The sequence below is a fragment of the Oncorhynchus clarkii genome, chromosome 23, assembly GCF_045791955.1.
Source record: "Oncorhynchus clarkii lewisi isolate Uvic-CL-2024 chromosome 23, UVic_Ocla_1.0, whole genome shotgun sequence".
Taxonomy (NCBI): Eukaryota; Metazoa; Chordata; class Actinopteri; order Salmoniformes; family Salmonidae; genus Oncorhynchus; species Oncorhynchus clarkii.
Window position 1 is genome coordinate 43361114 of NC_092169.1, and position 26638 is coordinate 43387751.

General features: G+C 41.6%; 1 protein-coding gene across 2 annotated transcripts in view; it reads right to left on the minus strand.

The window, feature by feature from the left end:
• The window catches only part of LOC139381455 (rho GTPase-activating protein 27-like), a 44701-nt gene that overhangs the window by 17292 nt on the left and 771 nt on the right, over positions 1-26638 (minus strand). For both annotated transcript variants that reach the window (XM_071124999.1, XM_071124998.1), the window contains exons 2-3: positions 24824-25017; positions 23805-24618 (exon numbers count right to left, since the gene is read on the minus strand). In XM_071124999.1, coding sequence (XP_070981100.1) covers positions 23805-24618; positions 24824-24903 — 894 coding nt within the window. In that variant the 5' untranslated portion in view covers positions 24904-25017. The remainder of the gene's footprint in view (positions 1-23804; positions 24619-24823; positions 25018-26638) is intronic.

The following is a 26638-nucleotide window of genomic DNA, read 5'->3' on the forward strand; positions in this document are numbered from 1 at the left end:
TGCAGCACTCCACCAATCAGGCCTTTATGGTAGTGGTGTCAGTTAAAGACACACGACAGCCCGTTTGGAGTAAAGAACTCTCAGACCATGAGAAACCAGATTCTCTGGTGTGATGAAACCAAGATTGAACTCTTTGGCCTGAATGCCAAGTGTCACGTCTGGAGGAAACCTGGCAGCATCCCTACGGTGAAGCATGGTGGTGGCAACATCATGCTGTGGGGATGTTTTTCAGCGGCAGGAACTGGGAGACAAGACAGGATTGAGGGAAAGATGAACAGAGCAAAGTACAGAGAGATCCTTGATGAAAACCTGTCCAGAGCACTCAGGACATCAGACTGGGGCGAAGGTTCACCTTCCAACAGGACAACGGCCCAGAGCACACAGCCAAGATAACACAGGAGTGGCTTCGGGAAAAGTCTCTGAATGTCCTTGAGTGGCAAAGCCAGAACCCGGAATTGAACCCAATCGAACATCTCTGGAGAGACCTGAAAATAGCTGTGTAGAGACGCTCCCCATCCAACCTGACAGAGCTTGAGAGGATCTGCAGAGAAGAATGGGAGAAACTCCACAAATACAAGTGTGCCAAGCTTATAGCATCATACCCAAGAAGACTCGGGGCTGTAATTGCTGCCAAAGGTACTTCAACAAAGTACTGAGTAAAGTGTCTGAAAACTTATGTAAATGTGATACTTTTTTTTTTTTTTTTTTACCTGTTTTTGCTTTGTCATTATGGGGTATTGCGTGTAGATTGATGACTATTGAATCCATTTTAGAATAAGGCTGTAATGTAACAAAATGTGGAAAAAGTCAAGGGGTCTGAATACTTTCCGAATGCACTGTATGCGTCTCTAATATGGTCATACAGCTGGCAGGAGGTTAAGAAGTGCAGCTCAGTTTTCACCTCATTTTGTGAGCAGTGTGCACATAGTCTTCTCTTGAGAGCCAGGTCTACCTACGGCGGCCAGTCTCAATAGCGAAGCCATGCTCACAGAGTCTGTACATAGTCAAAGCGGTCAGATATTCTGCCACTGAGGACTCTCTGTTTAGGGCCAAATAGCATTCAAGTTTGCACTGTTTTTTTGTTAAATATTCTCCCTGCTCAACCAACCACTGGATTGAGGAATGGTGACAGGTCGGAAACCTATTTAGGTCAATGGTCGGAAGGCAGATATGTATAGTAATGGGTATATTTGACCATTTCATGTTTTGTGGTGATCAGATATGGACTCGGTGCACCATCTAGTTTAAAAAATATATATATTTATTTATTTAACTAGGCAAGTCAGTTAAGAACAAATTCCCCTATGGGACTCGCAATCACGGACGGATGTGCTACAGCCTGGATTCGAACCAGGGACTGTAGTGACACCTCTTGCACTGAGATGCAGTGTCTTAGACCTCTCCACCACTCGGGAGCTCAATAACATCATTATTGATCTCATTATCACCACAAGGTAATCAATACACATGACTAGACAGACAAGAGAGTTGAAATGAGAGAGCTGCATCATTGATCTCTCTGATTGTGGAATGCCCCCTCCCCTGCCCACTGGAAAGAGATATCTACCCACAATAAGCACACACTAACCAGATGTTTGTGAGGTAAAATGTCAGTGTCACCAATAAAAATAAACTGCAGGCTTAACCCCCATTGCACCAACACCCACAGTAAGCAGCCCACAGTAAATGCCTATATGTGAGATACTATGGTTTTGTGTTGGCAAATGTGTCAACTAACAACTAGCAAAACTCTAACCTCAAGTCTACATTAAGAGTGCTTAACGGAGCTATGTGCTAAACATGTTGAAGCAGGCATTGCTTGTGTTATTGCATGCTCTCTGGGGTTGACTTACACTGCAGCACAGGAAAATAAAGTTGAGCTGAAGCAATATATCTACAGTAGGGTGAGACTAAGTAGACTAAACAGGAAGTAGGAAGGTGATAACAAGGTAGACGTAAATACTGTCAATATTGTACATACTGAACAAACCCAACACACTCTGATCTCTATTCTGGACAGCCTAATTAAACTCAACACACTCTGATCTCTATTCTGGACAGCCTTATTTAGCCATAGTTTTACTGAGCCTGTACTGTTGTATCTAGATATACAGTATAGTGTACAGTTAGTTCTGGACCTACCTGGGCTGGTATTGGGAGAGCCAAGGTCCCCCGGACCCGGTACCCATGCTGGGGCTTTGCATAAAGATCCACCATGTTTAAGTAATCCCAATGAGTAGAGCCATATAATCCTACAGCTGAATAGAGCACAGCTACGCTAGCTATCACAGGACTGAACTGACACGAGCTGAGGCAGGCGGGCAGGCACACACACCCTAACACACACATCCTCTCAGACCAGCTGTGTCTGCTGGTGACCAATGACAGTTAGAGATTCCTTGAAAAAACAGCCTTTTCTGTTACAATGACAGGGGGAGGGGGTTCAGAGAGAGAGAGAAAGCTAAGATAGTGAGAAAAAAAACTTGGTTTATCTTCTTTCTGAAATAAGAAGGAACTTTATCTCGTCCACTGTCCTCACAGCTCATGTGTTCACTGCTACAACTCTGGTTTGGGTTACATCTTCCCTTTGAACATCACGTCTGTAATCACCCTGAAAGTAACTACAACAACATAAAGTATGGTTTTAAAATCAATGACAACAAATCTGAAATGTACACAGCAAAACACAATTGTGCACTGGAGAGGTGAAATGTACACATTTCAGGGGAAAACATCTCTGTAAAAGTACACAAGGATGAACCCAGATTATCTGAAGTTCTGCAGAGTTGGTGAGTGCTTGACTTGACACAGGAAACGGTAGTGAAGGGACGGGATCCGACTGTTATATCTGCTGACTGTCTGATGCCTTTGAACTACCCCAACCAAGTGTCATAACACCCCAACCAATAGTGTCATAATAACACCCCAACCAATAGTATCATAATAACACACCAACCAATAGTATCATAATAACACACCAACCAATAGTGTCATAATAACACACCAACCAATAGTGTCATAATAACACACCAACCAATAGTATCATAATAACACCCCAACCAGTAGTGTCATAATAACACACCAACCAAGTGTCATAATAACACACCAACCAATAGTATCATAATAACACCCCAACCAGTAGTGTCATAATAACACACCAACCAAGTGTCATAATAACACACCAACCAATAGTATCATAATAACACACCAACCAATAGTATCATAATAACACACCAACCAATAGTATCATAATAACACACCAACCAATAGTGTCATAATAACACACCAACCAATAGTGTCATAATAACACCCCAACCAAGTGTCATAATAACACACCAACCAAGTGTCATAATAACACCCCAACCAAGTGTCATAACACACCAACCAATAGTGTCATAATAACACACCAACCAAGTGTCATAATAACACACCAACCAATAGTATCATAATAACACACCAACCAAGTGTCATAATAACAAACCAACCAATAGTATCATAATAACACACCAACCAAGTATCATAATAACACACCAACCAAGTGTCATAATAACACACCAACCAAGTGTCATAATAACACCCCAACCAAGTGTCATAACACACCAACCAATAGTATCATAATAACACACCAACCAATAGTGTCATAATAACACCCCAACCAATAGTGTCATAATAACACCCCAACCAAGTGTCATAATAACACCGCAACCAAGTGTCATAATAACACACCAACCAATAGTATCATAATAACATACCAACCAAGTGTCATAATAACACCCCAACCAAGTGTCATAACACACCAACCAATAGTGTCATAATAACACACCAACCAAGTGTCATAATAACACACCAACCAATAGTATCATAAACACACCAACCAAGTGTCATAATAACAAACCAACCAATAGTATCATAATAACACACCAACCAATAGTGTCATAATATCACACCAACCAATAGTGTCATAATAACACACCAACCAATAGTATCATAATAACACACCAACCAATAGTGTCATAATAACACCCAACCAAGTGTCATAATAACACCCCAACCAATAGTGTCATAATAACACACCAACCAATAGTATCATAATAACACACCAACCAATAGTATCATAATAACACACCAACCAAGTGTCATAATAACACACCAACCAATAGTGTCATAATAACACCCCAACCAATAGTGTCATAATAACACACCAACCAATAGTGTCATAATAACACACCAACCAATAGTGTCATAATAACACACTAACCAATAGTGTCATAATAACACCCCAACCAATAGTGTCATAATAACACCCCAACCAATAGCGTCATAATAACACACCAACCAATAGTGTCATAATAACACACCAACCAATAGCGTCATAATAACACCCCAACCAATAGCGTCATAATAACACCCCAACCAATAGTGTCATAATAACACCCCAACCAATAGTGTCATAATAACACACCAAGTGTCATAATAACACACTAACCAAGTGTCATAATAACACACCAACCAAGTGTCATAATAACACACCAACCAATAGTGTCATAATAACACCCCAACCAATAGTGTCATAATAACACCCCAACCAATAGTGTCATAATAACACACCAAGTGTCATAATAACACACTAACCAAGTGTCATAATAACACACCAACCAAGTGTCATAATAACACACCAACCAATAGTGTCATAATAACACCCCAACCAATAGTGTCATAATAACACCCCAACCAATAGTGTCATAATAACACACCAAGTGTCATAATAACACACTAACCAAGTGTCATAATAACACACCAACCAAGTGTCATAATAACACACCAACCAAGTGTCATAATAACACACCAACCAATAGTGTCATAATAACACACCAACCAAGTGTCATAATAACACACCAACCAAGTGTCATAATAACACACCAACCAAGTGTCATAACACACCAACCAAGTGTCATAATAACACACCAACCAATAGTATCATAATAACACACCAACCAATAGTATCGTAATAACACCCCTAGTATGCTTACCCCTATACATATCTACCTCTATCACTCTAGTATCCCTGCACATTGTAAATATGGTATTGGAACTGACCCTGTATGCTGACTTACTTTCTCATGTTCTTCTTCTTTTTTTATTTCTTGTGTGTTTTTGTTCTACCTCGTTATTTTTAGTATTACATTGTTATTGATTACTGAATTGTTGGGGTTAGAGCTTGCAAGAAAGGCATTTCTCTGTACTTGTGCATGTGACATTAAAAGTAGAAACCCCAACCAATAGTATCATCATACCACACCTTATGGAGAAACCACATGAATTTCACATGTGAACACGTGATCTCATGTGAAGCAATGTGGTAACATAAAACTACACGCAACAACATGTGAGCACATCTGAGAACACGATCTCATGTTAAATTAATGTGAAATGGTGATCCAAAAATTCAACATACTGTATTAGAACACGTGACAACTTTTGAGCACATGTGAAAGCCCAGTCGTTAAATGTAATTAATAATACTTTACGTTAAAAGACATGAATTCAATTGAAACAGTCATGTTTTGTCTAGTTCTCTGTTTATTCCAGTTTGTTCCAGGCAGAGACGTCCATAAGGACATTTTCAGGATGGTCTCAGAACTTTGTATTATGGTTCCCTGGAGGTGTTTTCTAGTTGTGGTGAAAATACAGTAAATCTATAACTAGTTACTATATTTTTACAGCTAAAGGTGTTAATGTTAAAGTACTGTATGTGACTGTATTCTGATTACTGAGGACTCAACCTCACTCAGGATTTAAACTCGCAACCTCTTGGCTGCTAGCTACCTGAAGTTCCAACTGAGCCACTAGTCTATGGTCATAATGGAGAATGGCTATACATTTATTGCCACAATTTTTTTTGCATTTTGCAGTAAAAATAAATATACAACAACCTGAAGGTGTTATTTCTATAAAATTATAGTATTGAATCAAATGCTGCTGTATTCTGATTTAACTTACTGTAAAATGTAGTATAATTCTGTACTGTGTACTGGTTGGGGCTCATTAGCATATTTTGGGTTGTGATCAAATACAGTGCCTTCAGAAAGTATTCATACCCCTTGACTTATTCCACAGTTTTATTAGAGCCTGATTTCAAAACTTATTAAATAGATTTATTTTTTCACCCATTTAATGACTTTAAATTATGTTCAATTTGAGTGTCGTTATTTCTATATAGCCTACAATTTCTCCTTCTGAACTTCTAATGCGAGTGAGACTGGTATGGCTTTGTGGCGATGACCATACGAGCAGCTGCTCACCGATTTGACAGGTCTAATGCAGTGTCATGAGCTAGCCCTTTCAGTGAATCAACCCCCCCCCCTCTCCTGTTAGGGGGGGGGGGCAGTTTTATGACTTTACAACCACGTCGTTGTAAATTCCTTGCAGAGACTCGTCTCCCTGACAATGCAGTATGGAAGAGAAAGGGTCAAAGAAACAAAGGAACTCTCCCGCCAAATTCTACTAAATCCCAGAATTTTAGAATTGAACAATATTCCTATTTTGGAGAATGTGTAAACGGTCGGTGGAGAAGCCAGCTAACGACCCGGTCCATTTTGTTTCATGTTTGTGACCTCATGAAAAACAATACAGCCACATTACCCAGAAAGCTGAGTCACTGGCTTACTGGTGCTCTTCCATGCCGTCCCAAGGAGGGGTGCGTCACTTGAGTGGGTTGAGTCACTGACGTGGTCTTCCTGTCTGGGTTGGCGCCCCCCCTTGGGTTGTGCCTTAGCGGAGATCTTTGTGGGCTATACTCGGCCTTGTCTCAGGATGGTAAGTTGGTGGTTGAAGATATCCCTCTAGTGGTGTGGGGGCTGTGCCTTGGCAAAGTGGGTGGGGTTATATCCTGCCTGTTTGGCCCTGTCCGGGGGTATCATCGGATGGGGCCACAGTGTCTCCTGTCCCCTCCTGTCTCAGCCTCCAGTATTTATGCTGCAGTAGTTTGTGTGTCGGGGGGCTAGGGTCAGTGTGTTATATCTGGAGTATTTCTCCTGTGTGAATTTAAGTTCTCTCTCTCTCTCTCTCTCTCTCTCTCTCTCTCTCTCTCTCTCTCTCTCTCTCTCTCTCTCGACCTGAGCCCTAGGACCATGCAACCTAGGCATCTGGCATGATGACTCCTTATTGTCCCCAGTCCACCTGGCCGTGCAACTGCTCCAATTTCAACTGTTTTGCCTGCGGCTATGGAACCCTGACCTGTTCACTGTGATTATTATTATTTGACCATGCTGGTCATTTATGAACATCTTGGCAATCTTCTGTTATAATTTCCACCCGGCACAGCCAGAAGAGGACTGGCCACCCCTCATAGCCTGGCTCCTCTCTAGGTTTCTTCCTAGGTTTTGGCCTTTCTAGGGAGATTTCCTAGCCACCATGCTTCTACACCTGCATTGCTTGCTGTTTGGGGTTTTAGGCTGGGTTTCTGTACAGCACTTTGATATATCAGCTGATGTAAGGGCTATATAAATACATTTGATTACCCTAACTCTGTTTATACAGGTTCCTCAGTTATGAGGCTTGCATCTAATTATTGTATAAAATGAATGAGTAAAGCTTAAACTATTTGCGAAATGATGTAAAGTGATGTTAACCTTTAAAATTACAGAATTAGCCTTCCATGTAAATTCTGACTAAGTCAGTAGCCACGCCCAAGTGAATAGACATTGGTTGGAAATTATGAACCAACCTCCTTTCCACTCTTGAATAAAAGCCTCCGTGACAAAAAGTCACCTCAGTTCCAAATACAGTGAGGGATTAAAAAAGGATAATTATAATTTCAACCCTACAGGCCAAAAAATGCTCCATACGTGAAATGGGATGAACTCTGAACTATTGATCACCTAGAGAAGAAGTGCATATATGACTTTTATTTTTTATTGAACCTTTATTTAACTAGGCAAGTCAGTTAAGAACAAATTATTTTTTACAATGACAGCCTAGGAACAGTGGGTTAACTGCCTTGTTCAGGGGCAGAGTGACAGATTTTTACCTTGTCAGCTTGGGGATTCGATCCAGCAACCTTTCGGTTACTGGCCCAAAGTTCTAACTACTAGGCTACCTGCCGCCCGAACTGTTTTTGTTTAGTCCACTAGGGACACTATTTACGGTATTTACTGTATAATGTATTGTATATTCTGTAATTGTTTAATTGGTTAGTAAATAAATAATTGAGCCAATTTGTGTATGGATGATTTAAAAGTAAAGGCTGGGTTTGTGCAGATAACTAAGAATTTTACGATGTTCAGATGAGACTGATATCAGCTAAAGAATAATTCATGACTGATTGACTGCTATTGATATAAAAGATCTTCAGATCTTTAAGAGTGGATTTGTGAGATAGCTGCTCTATATAAATGAATGCTTCCATGGTGGCCCAGGTTAATGTTTTAATTGTTGCATGGTTTAATTCAATCAGGTAATCAATTAAACATTATGTAATCAATTTGAAACTAGCATGTCATCTCATTAAAGAAGTCAGAGACACGACAGCAGTTACACCTCCGACAGCGCCAAAACACCAGATAGACCGCTGCGCCACTTAGGAGCCTAAGGCACTGTATCTCAGTGCTAAAGGTGTCACCAGACCCTGGTTCGATTCCAGGCTGTATCCCAACCGGCTGTGATTGGGGGTCCCATAGGGCGGCGCACAATTGGCCCAGCGTTGTCCGGGTTTGGCCGGGGTAGGCCGTCACTGTAAATAAGAATTTGTTCTTAACTTAACACTTCACACGTCAAAACACGTGTTTTTGGAAAACTTCATATATGACATGTGAAATATTAAATGTGAAAACGTGCTTTTGAAACACACATTTATTTTAGCTTTATTTAACTAGGCAAATCAGTTAAGAACAAATTCTTATTTTCAATGATTGCCTAGGAATAGTGGGTTAACTGCCTTGTTCAGGGGAAGAACGACAGATTTTTATCTTGTCAGCTTGGTGATTCAATCTTGCAACCTTTCGGTTACTGGTCCAACACTAACAACTAGGCTACCTGCCACCCCACATATGGCATTTCATATGTGAAAACTTTTTTTTTTTCTCCAACACTATACATGTAACATTTCACATGTGAAAAGGTGTGTTTTTGAAATTTCATGTGTTCACGTTTTCACGTGCTATTTCATGTGTTATTGCTGTTCAGCTAAAATATGTCCCCACCTGGGATTTGAACTCACAACCTCTGAATTTGAGGTACACTGACCTTTGTGCTGCACCACTACTCCTGAATCCCTATGATAAATATAATAATTTTCACATTTTTAAGTCCATAGTGTAGGAATACAGATGAAATCAGTCAGTCATTGATACAGACATGGTGGCATAGCAAGAAGATAGGAATGCCGTGAACCAAGAGGTTGTGCGTTCAATGCATCATAATGACTCACACATGTGAAAGGTTATGTGATCACGTGAAAATCCTCATGTGAAACTTCATGTGAAAAAACATCACACAAAGTGTTTCACATGTGAATCTTCTTGTGAAATGTCACGTGTTTCAAAAAAAAACACATGGTTTCACATTTAAAAAAATATATATATTTCACCTTTATTTAACCAGGTTGGCTAGTTGAGAACAAGTTCTCATTTGCAACTGCAACCTGGCCAAGATAAAGCGTAGCAATTCGACACATACAACAACACAGAGTTACACATGGAATAAACAAAACATACAGTCAATAATACAGTAGAAGAAAAGAAAACAAAAAGTCTATATACAGTGAGTGCAAATGAGGTAAGTTAAGGAAATAAATAGGCCATGGTGGCGAAGTAATTACAATATAGCAATAAAACACTGGAATGGTATATCGGCAGAAGATGAATGTGCAGGTAGAGATACTGGGGTGCAAAGGAGCAAAATAAATAAATACCAGTATGGGGATGAGGGAGGTAGATAGATGGGCTGTGTACAGGTGCAGTGATCTGTAAGCTGCTCTAACAGCTGGTGCTTAAAGCTAGTGAGGGAGATGTGAGTCTCCAGCTTCAGAGATTTTTGCAATTCGTGACAGTCATGGGCAAAAGAGAACTGGAAGGAAAAACAACCAAAGGAGGAATTGGCTTTGGGGGTGACCAGTGAGATATACCTGCTGGAGCGCGTGCTACGAGTGGGTGCTGCTATGGTGACCAGTGAGCTGAGATAAGACGGGGCTTTACCTAGCTGAGACTTGTAGATAACCTGTAGCCAGTGGGTTTGGCGACGGGTATGAAGCGAGGGCCAACCAACGAGAGCGTACAGGTCGCAATGGTGGGTAATGTATGGGGCTTTGGTGACAAAACGGATGGCACTGTGATAGACTGCATCCAGTTTGTCGAGTAGACTGTTGGAGGCTATTTTATAGATGACATCACCGAAGTAGAGGATCGATAGGATGGTCAGTTTTATGAGGGTATGTTTGGCAGCATGATTGAAGGATGCTTTGTTGCGATATAGGAAGCCGATTCTAGTTTTAATTTTGGATTGGAGATGCTTGATGTGAGTCTGGAAGGAGAGTTTACAGTCTAACCAGACACCCAGGTATTTGTAGTTGTCCACGTATTCTAAGTCAGAGCCGTCCAGAGTAGTGATGCTGGACGGGCGAGCAGGTGCGGGCAGTGATCGATTGAATAGCAGGCATTTAGTTTTACTTGCGTTTAAGAGCAGTTGGAGGCCACGGAAGGAGAGTTGTATGGCATTGAAGCTCGTCTGGAGGTTAGTTAACACAGTGTCGAAGGAGGGGCCAGAAGTATACAGAATGGTGTCGTCTGCGTAGAGGTGGATCGGAGAATCACCAGCAGCAAGAGCAACATCATTGATGTATACAGAAAAGAGAGTCGGCCCGAGAATTGAACCCTGTGGCACACCCATTGAGACTGTCAGAGGTCCGGACAACAGGCCCTCCGATTTGACACACTGAACTCTATCAGAGAAGTAATTGGTAAACCAGGCGAGGCAATCATTTGACAAACCAAGGCTGTCGAGTCTGCCAATAAGCCTTGGCCAGGTCGATGAATACGGCTGCACAGTAATGTCTCTTATCGATGGCGGTTATGATGTCGTTTAGAACCTTGAGCGTGGCTGAGGTCCACCCATGACCAGCTCTGAAACCAGATTGCATAGCGGAGAAGGTAAAGTGGGATTCGTAATGGTCAGTAATCTGTTTGTTAACTTGGCTTTCTAGACCCAAACTGTAGCAGTTTGGGTCTAGAGTGTCTCCCCCTTTGAAGAGGGGGATGACCGCGACAGCTTTCCAATCTTTGGGAATCTCAGATGATACGAAAGAGAGGTTGAACAGGCTAGTAATAGGGGTTGCAACAATTTCGGCAGATCATTTTTGAAAGAGAGGGTCCAGATTGTCTAGCCCGGCTGAATTGTAGGGGTCCAGATTTTGCAGCTCTTTCAGAACATCAGCTATCTGGATTTGGGTAAAGGAGAAATGGTGGGGGCTTTGGCGGGTTGCTGTGGAGGGTGTCGGGCAGTTGACCGTGGTAGGGGTAGCCATATGGAAAGCATGGCCAGCCGTCGAGAAATGCTTATTGAAATTCTCAATTATAGTGGATTTATCGGTGGTGACAGTGTTTCCTGGCCTCAGAGCAGTGGGCAGCTGGGAGGAGGTGCTCTTATTCTCCATGGACTTTAGTGTCCCAGAACTTTTTTGAGTTAGTACTACAGGATGCAAATTTCTGTTTGAAAATGCTTGCCTTAGCTTTTCTAACTGCCTGTGTATATTTGTTCCTAACTTCCCTGAAAAGTTGCATATCAAGGGGGCTATTCGATGCTAATGCAGAAGGCCACAGGATATTTTTGTGCTGGTCAAGGGCAGACAGGTCTGGACTGTATCCATTCCTAGTTCAACATTTTTTGAGAGGGGCATGCTTATTTAAGATGGTGAGGAAGGCACTTTTAAAGAATAGCCAGGCATCATCTACAGAATTAGTTAGGATGACATCTATGAGGGTGCCCGTGTTTACTGATTTGGGGTTGTACCTGGTAGGGTCATTGATAATTTGTGTGAGATTGAGGGCATCAAGCTTAGTTTGTAGGATGGCCGGGGTGTTAAGCATGTCCCAGTTTAGGTCAACCTAGTAGCACAAGCTCAGAAGATATATGGGGGGCAATCAATTCACATATGGTATCGAGGGCACAGCTGGGGGCAGAGGGAGGTCTATAGCAAGCGGCAACATTGAGAGACTTGTTTCTGGAAAGTTACATTTTTATAAGTAGAAGCTCAAATTGTTTGGGTACAGACTTAAATAGTAATACAGAACTCTGCAGGCAATCTTTGCAGTAGATTGGGTTTTTGGTGGTTTTCCTAAACCAGGATTCAGACACGGCTAAGACATCTGGGTTAGCAGAGTGTGCTAAAGCAGTGAGTAAAACAGCTTTTACGTTTACAGAAGTCAACAGATGAGAGCACCTGGGGGGTGGGAGTGGAGCTAGGCACTGCAGGACCTGGATTAACCTCCATATCACCAGAAGAACAGAGGAGAAGTAGGATAAGGATACGGCTAAAGGCCACACGAACTGGCCGTCTAGCACGTTCAGAACAGAGAGTAAAAGGAGCAGGTTTCTAGGCACGATAGCATAGATTCAAGGCATAGTGTACAGACAAAGGTGAGTTAGGATGTGAGTACATTGGAGGTAAACCTAGGCATTGAGTAATGAAGAGAGAGATATAGTCTCTAGAGATGTTTTAACCAGGTGATGTCATCGCATATGTAGGAGGTGGAACAACATGGTTGGTTAAGGCATATTGAGCAGGGCTAGAGGCTCTACAGTGAAATAAGACAGTAATCACTAACCAGGACAGTAATGGACAAGGCATATTGATATTAGAGAGGCATGCGTAGCCAAGTGACCATATGGGTCCAGTGAGTGGTTGGGCTGGCTGGGGACACGGCGATTCAGACAGTTAGCAGGCCGATGCTAACAAGCTAACAGTTAGTAGGCCGGGAGTAAAGCAAGCTAGCAGCTAGTAGCTAGAAGTTAGCAGGCCGGGTTAGCAAGCAAGCAGTTAGCATGGGCTAGCAGTTACAGACCGGGCAGGTAAGCTAGCAGTTAGCAGGCCAGGGCCGGCAGCTAGCAGTTAGTAGACCGGGGCAAGCTAGCAGTTAGCAGGCCGGGTTAGCAAGCAGTTAGCATATCGGGTTAGCAAGCAAGCAGTTAACAATGGCTAGCAGTTAGCAGACCGGGCAGGCAAGCTAGCAGTTAGCAGACCGGGTCCGGCAGCTTGCAGTTAGCAGACCGGGTAAGAAAGCAAGCAGATAGCAGGGGCTTGAAAGTTAGCCTTTGGGGGACATCGCGATGGGGGTAAGTCTGTTTTTGCCTCTTCGTGCGGTGACGTCGATAGACCAGTCATGGAATTAGTAGGGTTCCAAGTAGCTCTAGCAGGCCTAGCTGGTTAGCATAATAGGCCTTCAGCGGGCGTCGCACCTGAGGGCCCTTTTGGAGTCCCCGGGCAGATTATGTCGGTATTCAAGTCGTAGGGGATCTGCGGGGTTCCATGCCCCGTACCGGCTGTAGAAGGGGTCCGGATATTGTAGCCCAGGAGTATACTTCGGTGGTAGCACAGGAGCCCAGGAGCTAGCTTCACGCTAATTGGTGCTTGCTCTGGAATGGAAACGCTAGCCAGGAGTAGTCATTCGGGATTGCGGTTAGCTAGTTGTGAAGATCCAGATGAAAATGTTCAGTTTGCAGGAATCAGGGGATAAAAATAACAGGTCCGTTATGCTCTGGTTAGAGTCACGTTGTTTGAACTGGCGAGAGCTTTCCGAGCTGAAGGTTAGCTGATGACCGCTGGCAATGGTTTGCTGACTGATAGCTGGTAGTTAGCTGGCTAGCTTCAGTTGAGGGATTCCAGATCCGAAGTAAATATAAATACTTTAGGAAAAAAAAAGCAGATCCACGCCACATTGGGTGAGGCGGGTTGCATGAGAGTATTTAGATGATGAGGTTTAGCAAAATATTTTAAAGGATATGCGACGAAAAATATGTAAAACGATATATACAAGGGACACGACAGGACAAAGACGTCTGACTGCTATTCAATCTTGGATCAGAAAATGTGAAATCATGTGATTTTTCCCATAAGGGACCACAACCAATAGTATCATAATACCACCCCAACCAATAGTATCACAATAACTCCCAACACCCCAACCAATATTATAATAATAACACCCAACAGTATCATAATAACACCCCAACCAATAGTATTTCAAATTAGTGTTTAAAATTAAAATATCATCCCTTATAATGAATAATGTTGACTAAAAGAGGGACAGCAATGTACTGCGGAAAAGGAAACATCGTTGTGATGTTGAACTAGCTCCTGAAGAAGGAGATGGTTGAAGAGGAAACATCGTTGTGATGTTGAACTAGCTCCTGAAGAAGGAGATGGTTGAAAAGGAAACATCGTTGTGATGTTGAACTAGCTCCTGAAGAAGGAGATGGTTGAAGAGGAAACATCGTTGTGATGTTGAACTAGCTCCTGAAGAAGGAGATGGTTGAAGAGGAAACATCGTTGTGATGTTGAACTAGCTCCTGAAGAAGGAGATGGTTGAAGAGGAAACATCGTTGTGATGTTGAACTAGCTCCTGAAGAAGGAGATGGTTGAAGAGGAAACATCGTTGTGATGTTGAACTAGCTCCTGAAGAAGGAGATGGTTGAAGAGGAAACATCGTTGTGATGTTGAACTAGCTCCTGAAGAAGGAGATGGTTGAAGAGGAAACATCGTTGTGATGTTGAACTAGCTCCTGAAGAAGGAGATGGTTGAAGAGGAAACATCGTTGTGATGTTGAACTAGCTCCTGAAGAAGGAAATGGTTGAAGAGGAAACATCGTTGTGATGTTGAACTAGCTCCTGAAGAAGGAGATGGTAGCCATATTTTGTATAGCCTCCAATTGCCCTAAAGGAGAATAATCAGAACTTTCTTTATAGCCTTGAGCAATGCTACAAAGCAGCAATCTGCCTAATTACTTCACTGCTTTGAAAATCATCCAATAAAACAATGGAGGAGCAAATTGGGGCCCAAAATCAGGCCACAAAAACACAGTCGGCCTATTAATGGAGTCTGATTCCTACCCGTTACATCACTCCTCCTGGCCCAGAATCCTGGATTACCCCAGAGACGGCAGTTATGGCTCCCTACCCATCTCCTCACTTCACTTTAACTCAGGCCAGGCTGATTGACATGTCTCTTCTGACTGCCCCGAGGCAGAGAACCTGCTCGCATATGAAGCAGGAGAACATAGATTTTCGAGAACATAGAAATTCTAGAACATAGATGGAACAGAGAGATGTATACATTCTACATGTATGGATAGAGAAAAAAAGAGAAGATATGGTAATCTCTGAACATACTGCAATGTCTGAAACATAAGATACCGAAACTGACTTAGGTGTTGGGTAACAACTGCTGTCCAAGAATGCATACGGTACTGTACACACCCTTATGGAAAAAACATACATTTCACATGTGAAGTGTTCCAAAAATCCATGTTTTCATGTGAACTTATGTGAAGTTAATGTGATAACATTAAAGCAACACATGATAAAATGACACTACAAGTGAAAACGTGATCACATGTGAAGTGTTCCGAAAACACATTTCACATGTGAACTAATTTGTTTCTGCAAGGGCAGTAAAGCTGCTTAGTTAAAATGCATATTTACAGATATGTAGATCTCAAGAGCTTTGATAGCAAAGTCCCAAGCAGTTAACCCTATCATAACAAACATAGAGTACATAAAAAAGAACCATGCATCAAGATGAAATTAAAGACATTCCAGATCTAATATGATTCTATGACTAAGGAGACAAGATACTTTAGACCAGTGGTTCCAAAACTTTTTATAGTCCCGTACCCCTTCAAACATTCAACCTCCAGCTGCGTAACCCCTCCAGCACCAGGGTCAGCACACTTTCAAATGTTTTTTGCCATCATTGTAAGACTGCCACACACACACACTATACATTTATTAAACATAAGAATGAGTGTGAGTTTGGGAAGTGACAAAGAGCTCTTATAGGACCAGGGCACAAATAATAATATAATAATAATAAATAATTTCTCTTTCTTTAACCATCTTACATATAAAACCTTATTTAAATAACTCACCACAAGTTAACGAGAAGGATGCACCGTAACTCTGCAATGTTGGGTTGTATTGGAGAGAGTCTCCGTCTTAAATCATTCTCCACACACAGTCTGTGCCTGTATTTAGTTTTCATGCTAGTGAGGGCTGAGAGTCCACTCTCACATACTGTAGGTACGTGGTTGTAAAAGGCATCAGTGTCTTAACAGCGCGATTTGCCAAGGCAGGATACTCTGAAAATGTGAAGAAGAAAAAATTTTCAAAAACGTAATATTATGATATATATTTTAATGTGAATCACATTTTTATTTGGGGTACCCCCGACAGCATTACACGTATCCCAGTTTGGGAATACCCGCTTTAGACAATGGTTGCGTTCCCCTGCTCAGATGTTGCATGCATCAACCAAAGATTGCATGCATCAACCAATGGTTGCGTGCCATGTCATCGACTGACAGATTGCTATAACATATGTGGTAAGCTGATAAATAAAATACCTACCCAGGCATTGTAAGATCTGGCAGGCATCAGCAGCACCTAGGCAGAGGAACGTGGCCAAAGGCTGTGTTTAGACAGGCAGGCCAAATCTGATATTTATTCCCCATGAATTAGACTTTTGACCAATCACATCAGATATTTTTCAGAGCTGATCTGAATTAGTGAAAAAAAGATCAGAATTGGGCTGCCTGTGTAAACACAACATGAAATAGTCTCATTACAGCTGAGGGGCAGTCATTGGGAGCCTCTAGAGGAGATTTGCACAACAAGCACAGAGAAAAATGCTGAATTTCCATTTCTCTCTCAAATGGTGTGTGTACGTTTACTAAATAAAATCAAACATTATTTGTCACATGGGCAGAATACAACAAGTGTAGACTTTACCGTGAAATGCTTACTTACAAGCCCTTAGCTAACAATGCTGTTCAAGAAAGAGTGAAACAAATATTTACCAAATTAACTAAAGTAAAAAATTATAAAAGTAACACAATAAAATAACGAGGCTATATACAGGGGGTACAGAAAACAGAGACAATGTGCGGGGGGCACAGGCCAGCCGAGGCAATCCGTACATGTATGTAGGGGTGAAGTGACTATGCATAGATAATAAACAGTGAGCAGCAGCAGTGGACAAACAAAAGGAGGGGGGATGGGGGAACTGTTCAGCAGTCTTATGTCTTAGCTGCTAAGGAGCCTTTCGGTCCTTGGCAGTTACAATTTACCAGTACTAATGCAAATAACCTAGTGATCTGGTGAAGTATGCATGAACATGATGATATCAACAAGATCACAACCGTTTTTTACATTCATATTTTGTTTATAACAATAGTTAAGGAATTTATGGTTCATTTGATCATGTAAATTGAGTCCATTTAACTAGGGTAGTCCACTCCACTCGATAGTCTAACCATCACTATTTTCCACGGAGTCTTGGGATCATGACATCCGGTGTTACCCTAAATGTTGGATTCATCTAAATGTATTCACCCATCCTTACTCTCAAATAACCTCCCAATGATTTCAGTAAGAACCCACTGGGCACACACTGGTTGAATGAATGTTGGTTGAATCAAAGAGGAATAGACATTGAATTGACGTCTGTGCCCAGTGAGAAGCCAAGCCTAGCATGTGTCCCAAATTACTGTCTATTATCTATATAGTGCACTACTTTTGAACAGGGCCATAGGGAATGACCCATAGGGCTCTGGTAAAAAGTATTAAGTGCACCATACAAATAAGATGCACCATATAGGGAATCGGGAGCCATTTGGGCCAGTGTTGCTGTTTATGAGGAGAAAAAAAACAGACAGTGTTCAGTCTTCTTTTAAGTCAGAGAGCAGGATCAGATAGATAGGTCTCTCTCTCACACATAATCTGTTGGAGCAGTTTCCTGGCATTTGATTTTGGCAGGCAGAGGTCAATATTCAATCAAAACTTTGAACTCTGATCAAATAAATGCATTATTTTTGCCAGTAAATGTAATTAGAAACAGAAAAAGCTTTTTTTTAACCTGGTTCATTCCAAAGCTGACATATTTTGCATACCGTACCCTAATTAATGTTAAATGTTATACAATGACACAAAGTACCAGTCAAAAGTTAGGACACGCCTACTCATTCCAGGGTTTTTATTTTTTGTATTTTCTACATTGTAGAAAAATAGTGAAGACATCAAAACTATGAAAAAACACCTAAGGAATCATGTAGTAACCGAAAAAACTGTTAAGCAAATTCTTGAAAGTAGCCCCCCTTGACCTTGATGACAGCTTTGCACACTCTTGGCATTCTCTCAACCAGCTTCATGAGTCACCTGGAATGCATTTCAATTAACAGGTGTGCCTTGTTAAAAGCACAGTAGTGTACTATACAGTGAGTAGAGCACCGTAGAGCACAATGAGTAGAGCACAATACAGTGAGTAGAACACAGTACTGCACAATCTAATAGTACAGTACAGTAAAGAAAGGTAGAATACATTGTACTGTACTCTGCTGTGATGTCATTCTCCTCATGTTTCACAAGTTTGGACATTCATATCCATAATTATGCATTTCTGTGTGGTACAGATTAAGGACCCATGATGCAATTCTGTTACCGTATTTCCATTATCGGATGTACAGTTGAAGTCGGAAGTTTACATACACCTTAGCCAAATACATTTAAACTCAGTTCTTCACAATTCCTGACATTTAATCCTAGTAAAAAGTCCCTTTCTTAGGTCAGGTAGGATCACCACTTTATTTAAAGAACGTGAAAGGTCAGAATAATAGTAGAGAGAATGATTTACTCCAGCTTTTATTTCTTTAATCACATTCCCAGTGGGTCAGAAGTTTACATACACTCGATTAGTATTTGGTAGCATTGCCTTTAAATTGTTTAACTTGGGTCAAAGTTTTGGGTAGCCTTCCACAAGCTTCCCACAATAAGTTGGGTGAATTTTGGCCCATTCCACTTGACAGAGCTTGTGTAACTGAGTCAGGTTTGTAGGCCTCCTTGCTCGCACACGCTTTTTCAGTTCTGCCTACAGATTTTCTATGGGATTGAGGTCAGGGATTTGTGATGGCCACTCCAATACCTTGACTTTGTTGTCCTAAAGCCATTTTGCCACAATTTTGGAAGTATGCTTGGGGTCAATGTCCATTTGGAAGACCCATTTGAGACCAAGCTTTAACTTCCTGACTGATGTCTTGAGATGTTGCTTCAATATATCCACATCATTTATTTCCTCATGATGCCATCTATTTTGGGAAGTGCACCAGTCCCTCCTGCAGCAAAGCACTCCCACAACATGATGCTGCCACCCCGTGCTTCACGGTTGGGATGGTGTTCTTCGGCTTGCAAGTCTCCCCCTTTTTCATCCAAACATAACGATGGTCATTATGACCAAACAGATCTATTTATGGCCAAACAGTTCAACCCAGAGGGCATTTCTCCAAAAAGTACGATCTTTGTCCCCATGTGCAGTTGCAAACCGTAGTCTGGCTTTTTTATGGCGGTTTTGGAGCAGTGGCTTCTTCCTTGCTGAGCAGCCTTTCAGGTTATGTTGATATAGGACTTGTTTTACTGTGGATATAGATACTTTTGTACCTGTTTCCTTCAGCGTCTTCATAGGGTCCTTTGCTGTTGTTCTGGGATTGATTTGCACTTTTCGCACCAAAGTACGTTCATCTCTAGGAGACAGAACGCGTCTCCTTCCTGAGCGTTATGACAGCTGTGTGGTCCCATGGTGTTTATACTTGCGTACTATTGTTTGTACAGATGAACGTGGTACCTTCAGGCGTTTGGAAATTTCTCCCAAGGATGAACCAGACTTGTGGAGGTCTACAAAAATGTTTCTGAGGTCTTGGCTGATTTGTTTTGATTTTCCCATGATGTCAAGCAAAGAGGCACTAACTTTGAAGGTAGGCCTTGAAATACATCCACAGGTACACCTTCAATTGACTCAAATTATGTAAATTAGCCTATCAGAAGCTTCTAAATTCATGACATAATCTTCTGGAATTTTCCAAGCTGTTTAAAGGCACAGTCAACTTAGTGTACGTAAACTTCTGACCCACTGGAATTATGATACAGTGAGTTATAAGTGAAATAATCTTTCTGTAAACAATTGTTGGAAAAATTACTTGTGTCATGCACAAAGTAGATGTCCTAACCGACTTGCCAAAACTATAGTTTGTTAACAGGAAATTTGTGGAGTGGTTGAAAAACAAGTTTTAATGACTCCGACCTAAGTGAATGTAAACGTCAACTGTAAATCCACTTCACTTACTGTAGTTCAATAACCAAAAGATACTTTTTCAAACTCATGTTGCCATGATGTTTAACAGTTCTTTGGAAAACGCGATTGCATGATTTTACTGTAATTTCTTTACCAAAGTTTGAATCTGCACAGTTCTTCCACTAAATTTAATTTTGTACATTTTTCAGTGGAAATTGTTAAAAGTAGTCATTGTGCATAGACCTGTATGGTTTGTTAAACTTTGAAATCAATGTTTTTTGTTAGCATACATTTTAAAGTGAAAAAACGGAGTCAAAGTGTAAAACCCCTTGTCATTCACTCCTGAAAAAGCCTTCAGGACTGATATCTAGCTGCACCAAAACATCTACTTATTTCAGGAATCTGTAGCACATGGCACATCATTACAGCTCTAGAACACAGTGAATACAGGTTGAAGGCTCTCTGTACATTCTGTTTGATTAAAGATTATTCATCAGAATTTAGAATGCATCCACTGTACTGTACACAACTTAAATGTTACAAAAACATTTTTTTTAGCATATGTTGATTTGGATGCATGAAAATAATGACATAGCTGGGAGAGGAAATGTATAGAATGTGCAAATAGCTGGCACTAACACATGAACTGTGGATGGATCCAATGCCAGAAAGGACAGAACTTGACCATAGGGACCAAATCCCTATGGGGCACTAAATAGGGTGCCATTTGGAATTCTGCACTTGCTGCATAGCAGCATTCAATTATCATCCAGAACAGCCTAGCCAATCAACCATCCCAGATTTTTTTTTATTTCACCTTTATTTAACCAGGTAGGCCAGTTGAGAACAAGTTCTCATTTACAACTGCGACCTGGCCAAGATAAAGAAAAGCAGTGCGACAAAAACAACAGAGTTACACATGGGACAAACAAAATTACAGACAATAACACAATAGAATACCTGTATACAGTGTATGCAAATGAACTATTTACCTTAAAATCAGGAAACAATGGAACTAGCCTAAGGTACATGTACTGAGTAGCGATGAGAAATTACCAATAATGTTATCTTGATTGCCAGTGTGCACAGCCTATACACACACACACACACACACACACACACACACGGCATGGTTGGCACTGCCACCTAACCTAAACTCTGGCTAGCTTCATCGACTAAATTCAACTCTATACCCCACACATCATTATGGAAACGGAACCTCTATTGTGGGAGAGTGGGGCTCCACTTGAGGGGTCCTGGCAAGTCCACATGAGTAACAGCTCGTCTGTCCTAAATGCACTACATAGGGAATAGGGTGACACTTGGGATGCAAATCAGTGTCCCAACAGGGGAAAGTGAGGGGGTCATTAATTCCACTGAGGAGGATTGTGGAGAGCCACAAACCAGCTCTCTGGAAGTTTCAAGTTAGCAAACTAGTTCAAATTCTGTTATAGCAAATGTAACAACAATGTAGGCCTACTTTACAGACTACTTTCAAACTCTGCACACTAGTTTATACAGAAATGTAAACGTGTACACATTGCCACCCGCAAGCGCAACAATGTAATAAATTAATTCTCAGCATTGAGAAGGTTATAAAATGTTCGTTCCATGCTTGACAACATCCTGATACTAGGAGCGGCCTACGTCACTTTACCTCGGAACAGGTGAACCAACGATGAAAAGCAGACTCACGGAATGTTTCAGCTTTCTCAAAAAAACGATGTTGCTTCACTGTGACGCCTGTCAAACCAACCAACTGAAGTCAATGTAATTTGCGTTTGCAAAATGTTTATATTTTTTACGGCGGTATAATTCTCGTCAACGTCACCGGTGCTCTGGAAACAGGTAGCAGCTGGAAGCTACAGCCAGTCGTTTGGGAGTGGTTTGTTGGTAGCCTAAGTTTCTGATTAACTCTTTCCTTTCTGGTTACAGTAGGTATGTATTTGAACCAGCCGAACTAACCGGTTTCTAACCTGTTCTGTGGTTACCCCACCAACTCCCCTAACCCACATTCACGAAAGTAAAAAATAAGAGGAAAGAAAAGGTAGAAAGAGGATTCCGCTTTTGGGAAATCTCAGATAGTCAAATGTTCCAATCAAATTGCATAGGTCCATACACCTAACAGTGATTGTGTCCTGCGAATCGTATTCCAGACAGGTGTACCGAAAGGACCAGATGGAGCACTTGAATCAGCTGGTCCAGACCCTACAGTTGCATTCTACGGGCAGTGGCACCCCTTACCCCATTGGACTGGCACACAAAAGCAAAAGGGCTTGTGTAAATGAGCTGCCACAGAATAAGACATGGAGTCTACTATAGCTAGTATATGCTATGTTAGGAATCTTTCCATACATTAGCAGGGATTTTACCCTTTCATGGATAACTTGTACATGTCTGTACAAGACAACAGCACAACCTTCAATCAAACTCACTGCATTCTGTTATCCATAAACTCACCATGTATCTTTAATGCAGATCACAAGGCTCACTTACTGAAAGCATCTTTTGAGTCATGCTTTTGGAAACCAGATGGTATAACTATTTCCCTGAATGTGATATAGTTTGTGATTCATTAGTCCTGTTGACCATATTAACTTTTGGGAAATCTGACAGAATAAGTCATATGCCTAGTTCTCATCTGTTTGTGATTCATTTGTGCATCCCAAATGGCACCCTATTCCTTATAAAGGGCACTACTTTTGAACAGAGGCCCTGGTTAAAAGTAGTGCACTGTATAAGGAATAGGGTGCCATTTGTGATTCATTTGTGCATCACAAATGGCACCCTTTTCCTTATAAAGGGCACTACTTTTGAACAGAGGCCCTGGTTAAAAGTAGTGCACTGTATATGGCCCTCAAACTCAACTCTGGACCTCAAAGCCAGTTCCTCTAAGTTTTTTCATTGTTCCCCTTTAGACCTGCAACACCAGGTGCATGCAATCAGTTATCAGGTAGAACAGAACACCAGCAGGCCCTGGACCACTGGTAAGAGTTGAGTACCCCTGATATATAAGGAATAGGGTGCCATTGGGGAAGCAAACCATTGAGTATTTCCCAGAGTATAACAATAATTCCTCTGTGAATCTTGGATAAAATCTCTCCTTTTCTTAAGATAAACACAACAGGGTAACGACAATGAACAAACCAAATAGTGAACATAGTGATTCCCAACCTCAGTAATCATTTCTTCAAAAAGCTGAGGGAAAAAAGCATTGACAGAGCATTGCAAGGCTTGATTACTTCCGTGCTTATCCATCAGACCTCTAATGCTTGTCTGGATGCCAGTTCTACCATGACTGAACAGCACACTCTGATGTCAGAAGTTAGTAATTCCAGTTATTTTCTCTGACGTTCCCATCCAACTCACATCCTTTACAAATGGCCTCATGTAAATCATTATAAAGTCAAATAAAATACTTGCATACTCTAAATGTATGTAGGATGTTATGAATGTCTACAGTGAAACTTAATCTTACCTGAGCTGTAGGGGAAGGGGCTGTAATGTCAATCAGACCACAAGTTCGATCCAGGCTCTGCTGTTGTTCTGCTGGTGTTTCAGTTGAACCCAAAGATCCAGCCAGTTCTGTTCCCACAAAGTCTGTCAACTCTGAGTGCTGGGCATCGGATATAGTCTCATAGATATCTGAGTCCTGAGATAAATGAGATAGCCCACTAGGATCCCCTGGCAGTGTTTTCGTTATCCGGCCATCTGAGATCAGCTCTTTATCTTGATCCTTGATACGTGTAGGAGGGCTTGACTGCAACTGGGGAAGTCCGCTTGTGGACTCAGGTGAAACATGGAGCTTTAGGGAACAGTGCTGCAACATATCACCAAGACCTTGAGCGTCTGAGGCTGAGGTGAATGAGAAACCTGGAGCTAAACTTTGCCTCTTCAGATCATGTGGCGGGATATCTCTAGTCTCGTTATTGGAGGTCTGCAGTCCCACCATGGTCTTCATGTGCTCATAATGCTTGATATCATCAATGTCGAGTGAGACCCCGAACGTGGACATCCTGAGAGTGGTGGCTCTCGCAGAGTGATCCGTGGACATGCAAACCTTCGTCACAGCACCTGACCATTGACCTTTGTTAGACATGTCCAGTGGCTCTCTGTCAGTCGTTGTCTGCAAGAATGTGCGACTCTGAGTCCCAGAATTAGTGAGGTCCAGTGGGCCCTGGGTCTTCACAGAGAGCTCCCTCACATACTTTGCAGGGATATAGAAGGGTTTGGTCCTCTGGTCCTTCCGGACATGCCACCAGTAGTTGTTGGTCCTGGAGACCAGGATGTACCTGTGAACATTAGAGGCCCAGAAAGGCAACGTGAAGAATGTGTTTGGGCTGTGCAATGATGCGTGTACTGTGCATGTATTGTTAAGTTCTATCATCTATATCATGTTGTCTGATCTGTTCCTTTGTAATTTTACTTTTTTACCTAAAGACTAATTTCCATTTTGTGAAATATTTTCTGGAATATAAAGATTTTCAATTCAATTACCTCTCGTTGGGCTTGATGGAGACCAGAGCCCCGTCCTTGGCTGTGTACTCATACTCAAACTGCACCTGCACCATCGCCATGTTACTGTAGTTAGGCCTACAGTTACTGTAGTTAGGCCTAGTTAGCCGCTCTGCTGGCTGGAGCCTCTATGTTGAAATGCAGATGGTCACGGTTCAAAAGAGTTCATCTTGGAGCTGGAAACATTCAAAACAGTACATTTAAAATGGGCATATCTAACCTTGTGCGTCTCAAACAGCACCCTATTCTCTTTACAGTGCACTACTTTTTAACCAGGGCACATAGAGAATAGGGTGGGCATTTGGGACATACACACATTAAAAACATGATGAAAACAAATTCAGATCCAGTACACTGAGACAGGACTCCGGCCATACAGTAGTAGACATTTGGAAACCTCAACATTATCGGAGTCATTGAATTATATACATGTGTTTTAATAGGATCTCTGAGGTGGGAGTACTCAGTTACTAACGTCATAGTTGTCCTCAATCAACATGATCCACTTCTGCCTTACAGATTATCATCATAAAGAATGCAGTGACCAGTAAGGCTGTTTCTGTTTCATGATTTTAACCTGAACAATGGACAGACAGACATCAGTAAAGGTTGTCTCCCATTGCTGTGCATAAAAATATTGCTACAGGAAGTTGCTGCCAGCAGTCACTACAGTTCAGAATGTCAAAACTTAAAGAGCTCTATAGACTCACAACACAGAGCCCACAGAACAGGAAGCCTGTAGCCCAGCACCAACCTGGGTTGATGATGCACAGCTCACTCCATTGTCAAGCTGCAATCTCAGTTTGCCATATAAGGCCTCCAGAAACACGGGGAGAACTTCCGAAAACTAATTTCAGTAGTGACATCATTGACAACCAGGACCAATAACTGGTCAGAAGTCCAAGTCTATTCCCTCTCCATACTAACCCATTCAAAGTGAGTGGACCAACTGATCTGTCAACATGACAGTTGTTTTTTTGTTGTCAACTGACATAATACTTAGTTCAATTGTTCTAGTAAGAGTGAATTTTAAATATTTTCTTTAGGAAAGGGTAACTTTTTGAACTTGATATAGCGTACAGTAACAATCCAACCCTAAATTATAAGGAGTCAGATAGGGGTGGCAGGTAGCCTAGTGGTTAGAGCGTTGGACTAGTATCTGAAAGGTTGCAAGATCGAATCCCCGAGCTGACAAGGTTCAAATCTGTTGTTCTGCCCCTGAACAAGGCACTGTTCCTAAACCGTCATTGAAAATAAGAATTTGTTCTTAACTGACTTGCCTAGTTAACTAAAGGTAAAATAGTGCATGGAAAACAGATTTAATCCCCACCAAGGGGGTCTAACAGAAGTTAAACATGATTTAATCCCCACTAAGGGGGACTAGCAGAAATTAACTATGATTTCCCCCTTAGTGGGACTAGCAGAGGTTAAACATGATTTAATTCACACTAAGGGGGTTTAGCAGAAGTTAAACATGATTTAATCCCCACTAAGGGGGCCTAGCAGAAGTTAAACATGATTTAATCCCCACTAAAGGGGTTTAGCAGAAGTTAAACATGATTTAATCCCCACTAAGGGGGCCTAGCATGAGTTAAACATGATTTAATCCCCACTAAAGGGGTTTAGCAGAAGTTAAACATGATTTAATCCCCACTAAGGGGGACTAGCATTAGTTAAACATGATTTAATCCCCACTAAAGGGGCCTAGCAGAAGATAAACATGATTTAATCCCCACCAAGGGGTCTAGCATTTAAACCCCACTAAGGGGGTTTAGCAGAAGTTAAACATGATTTAAT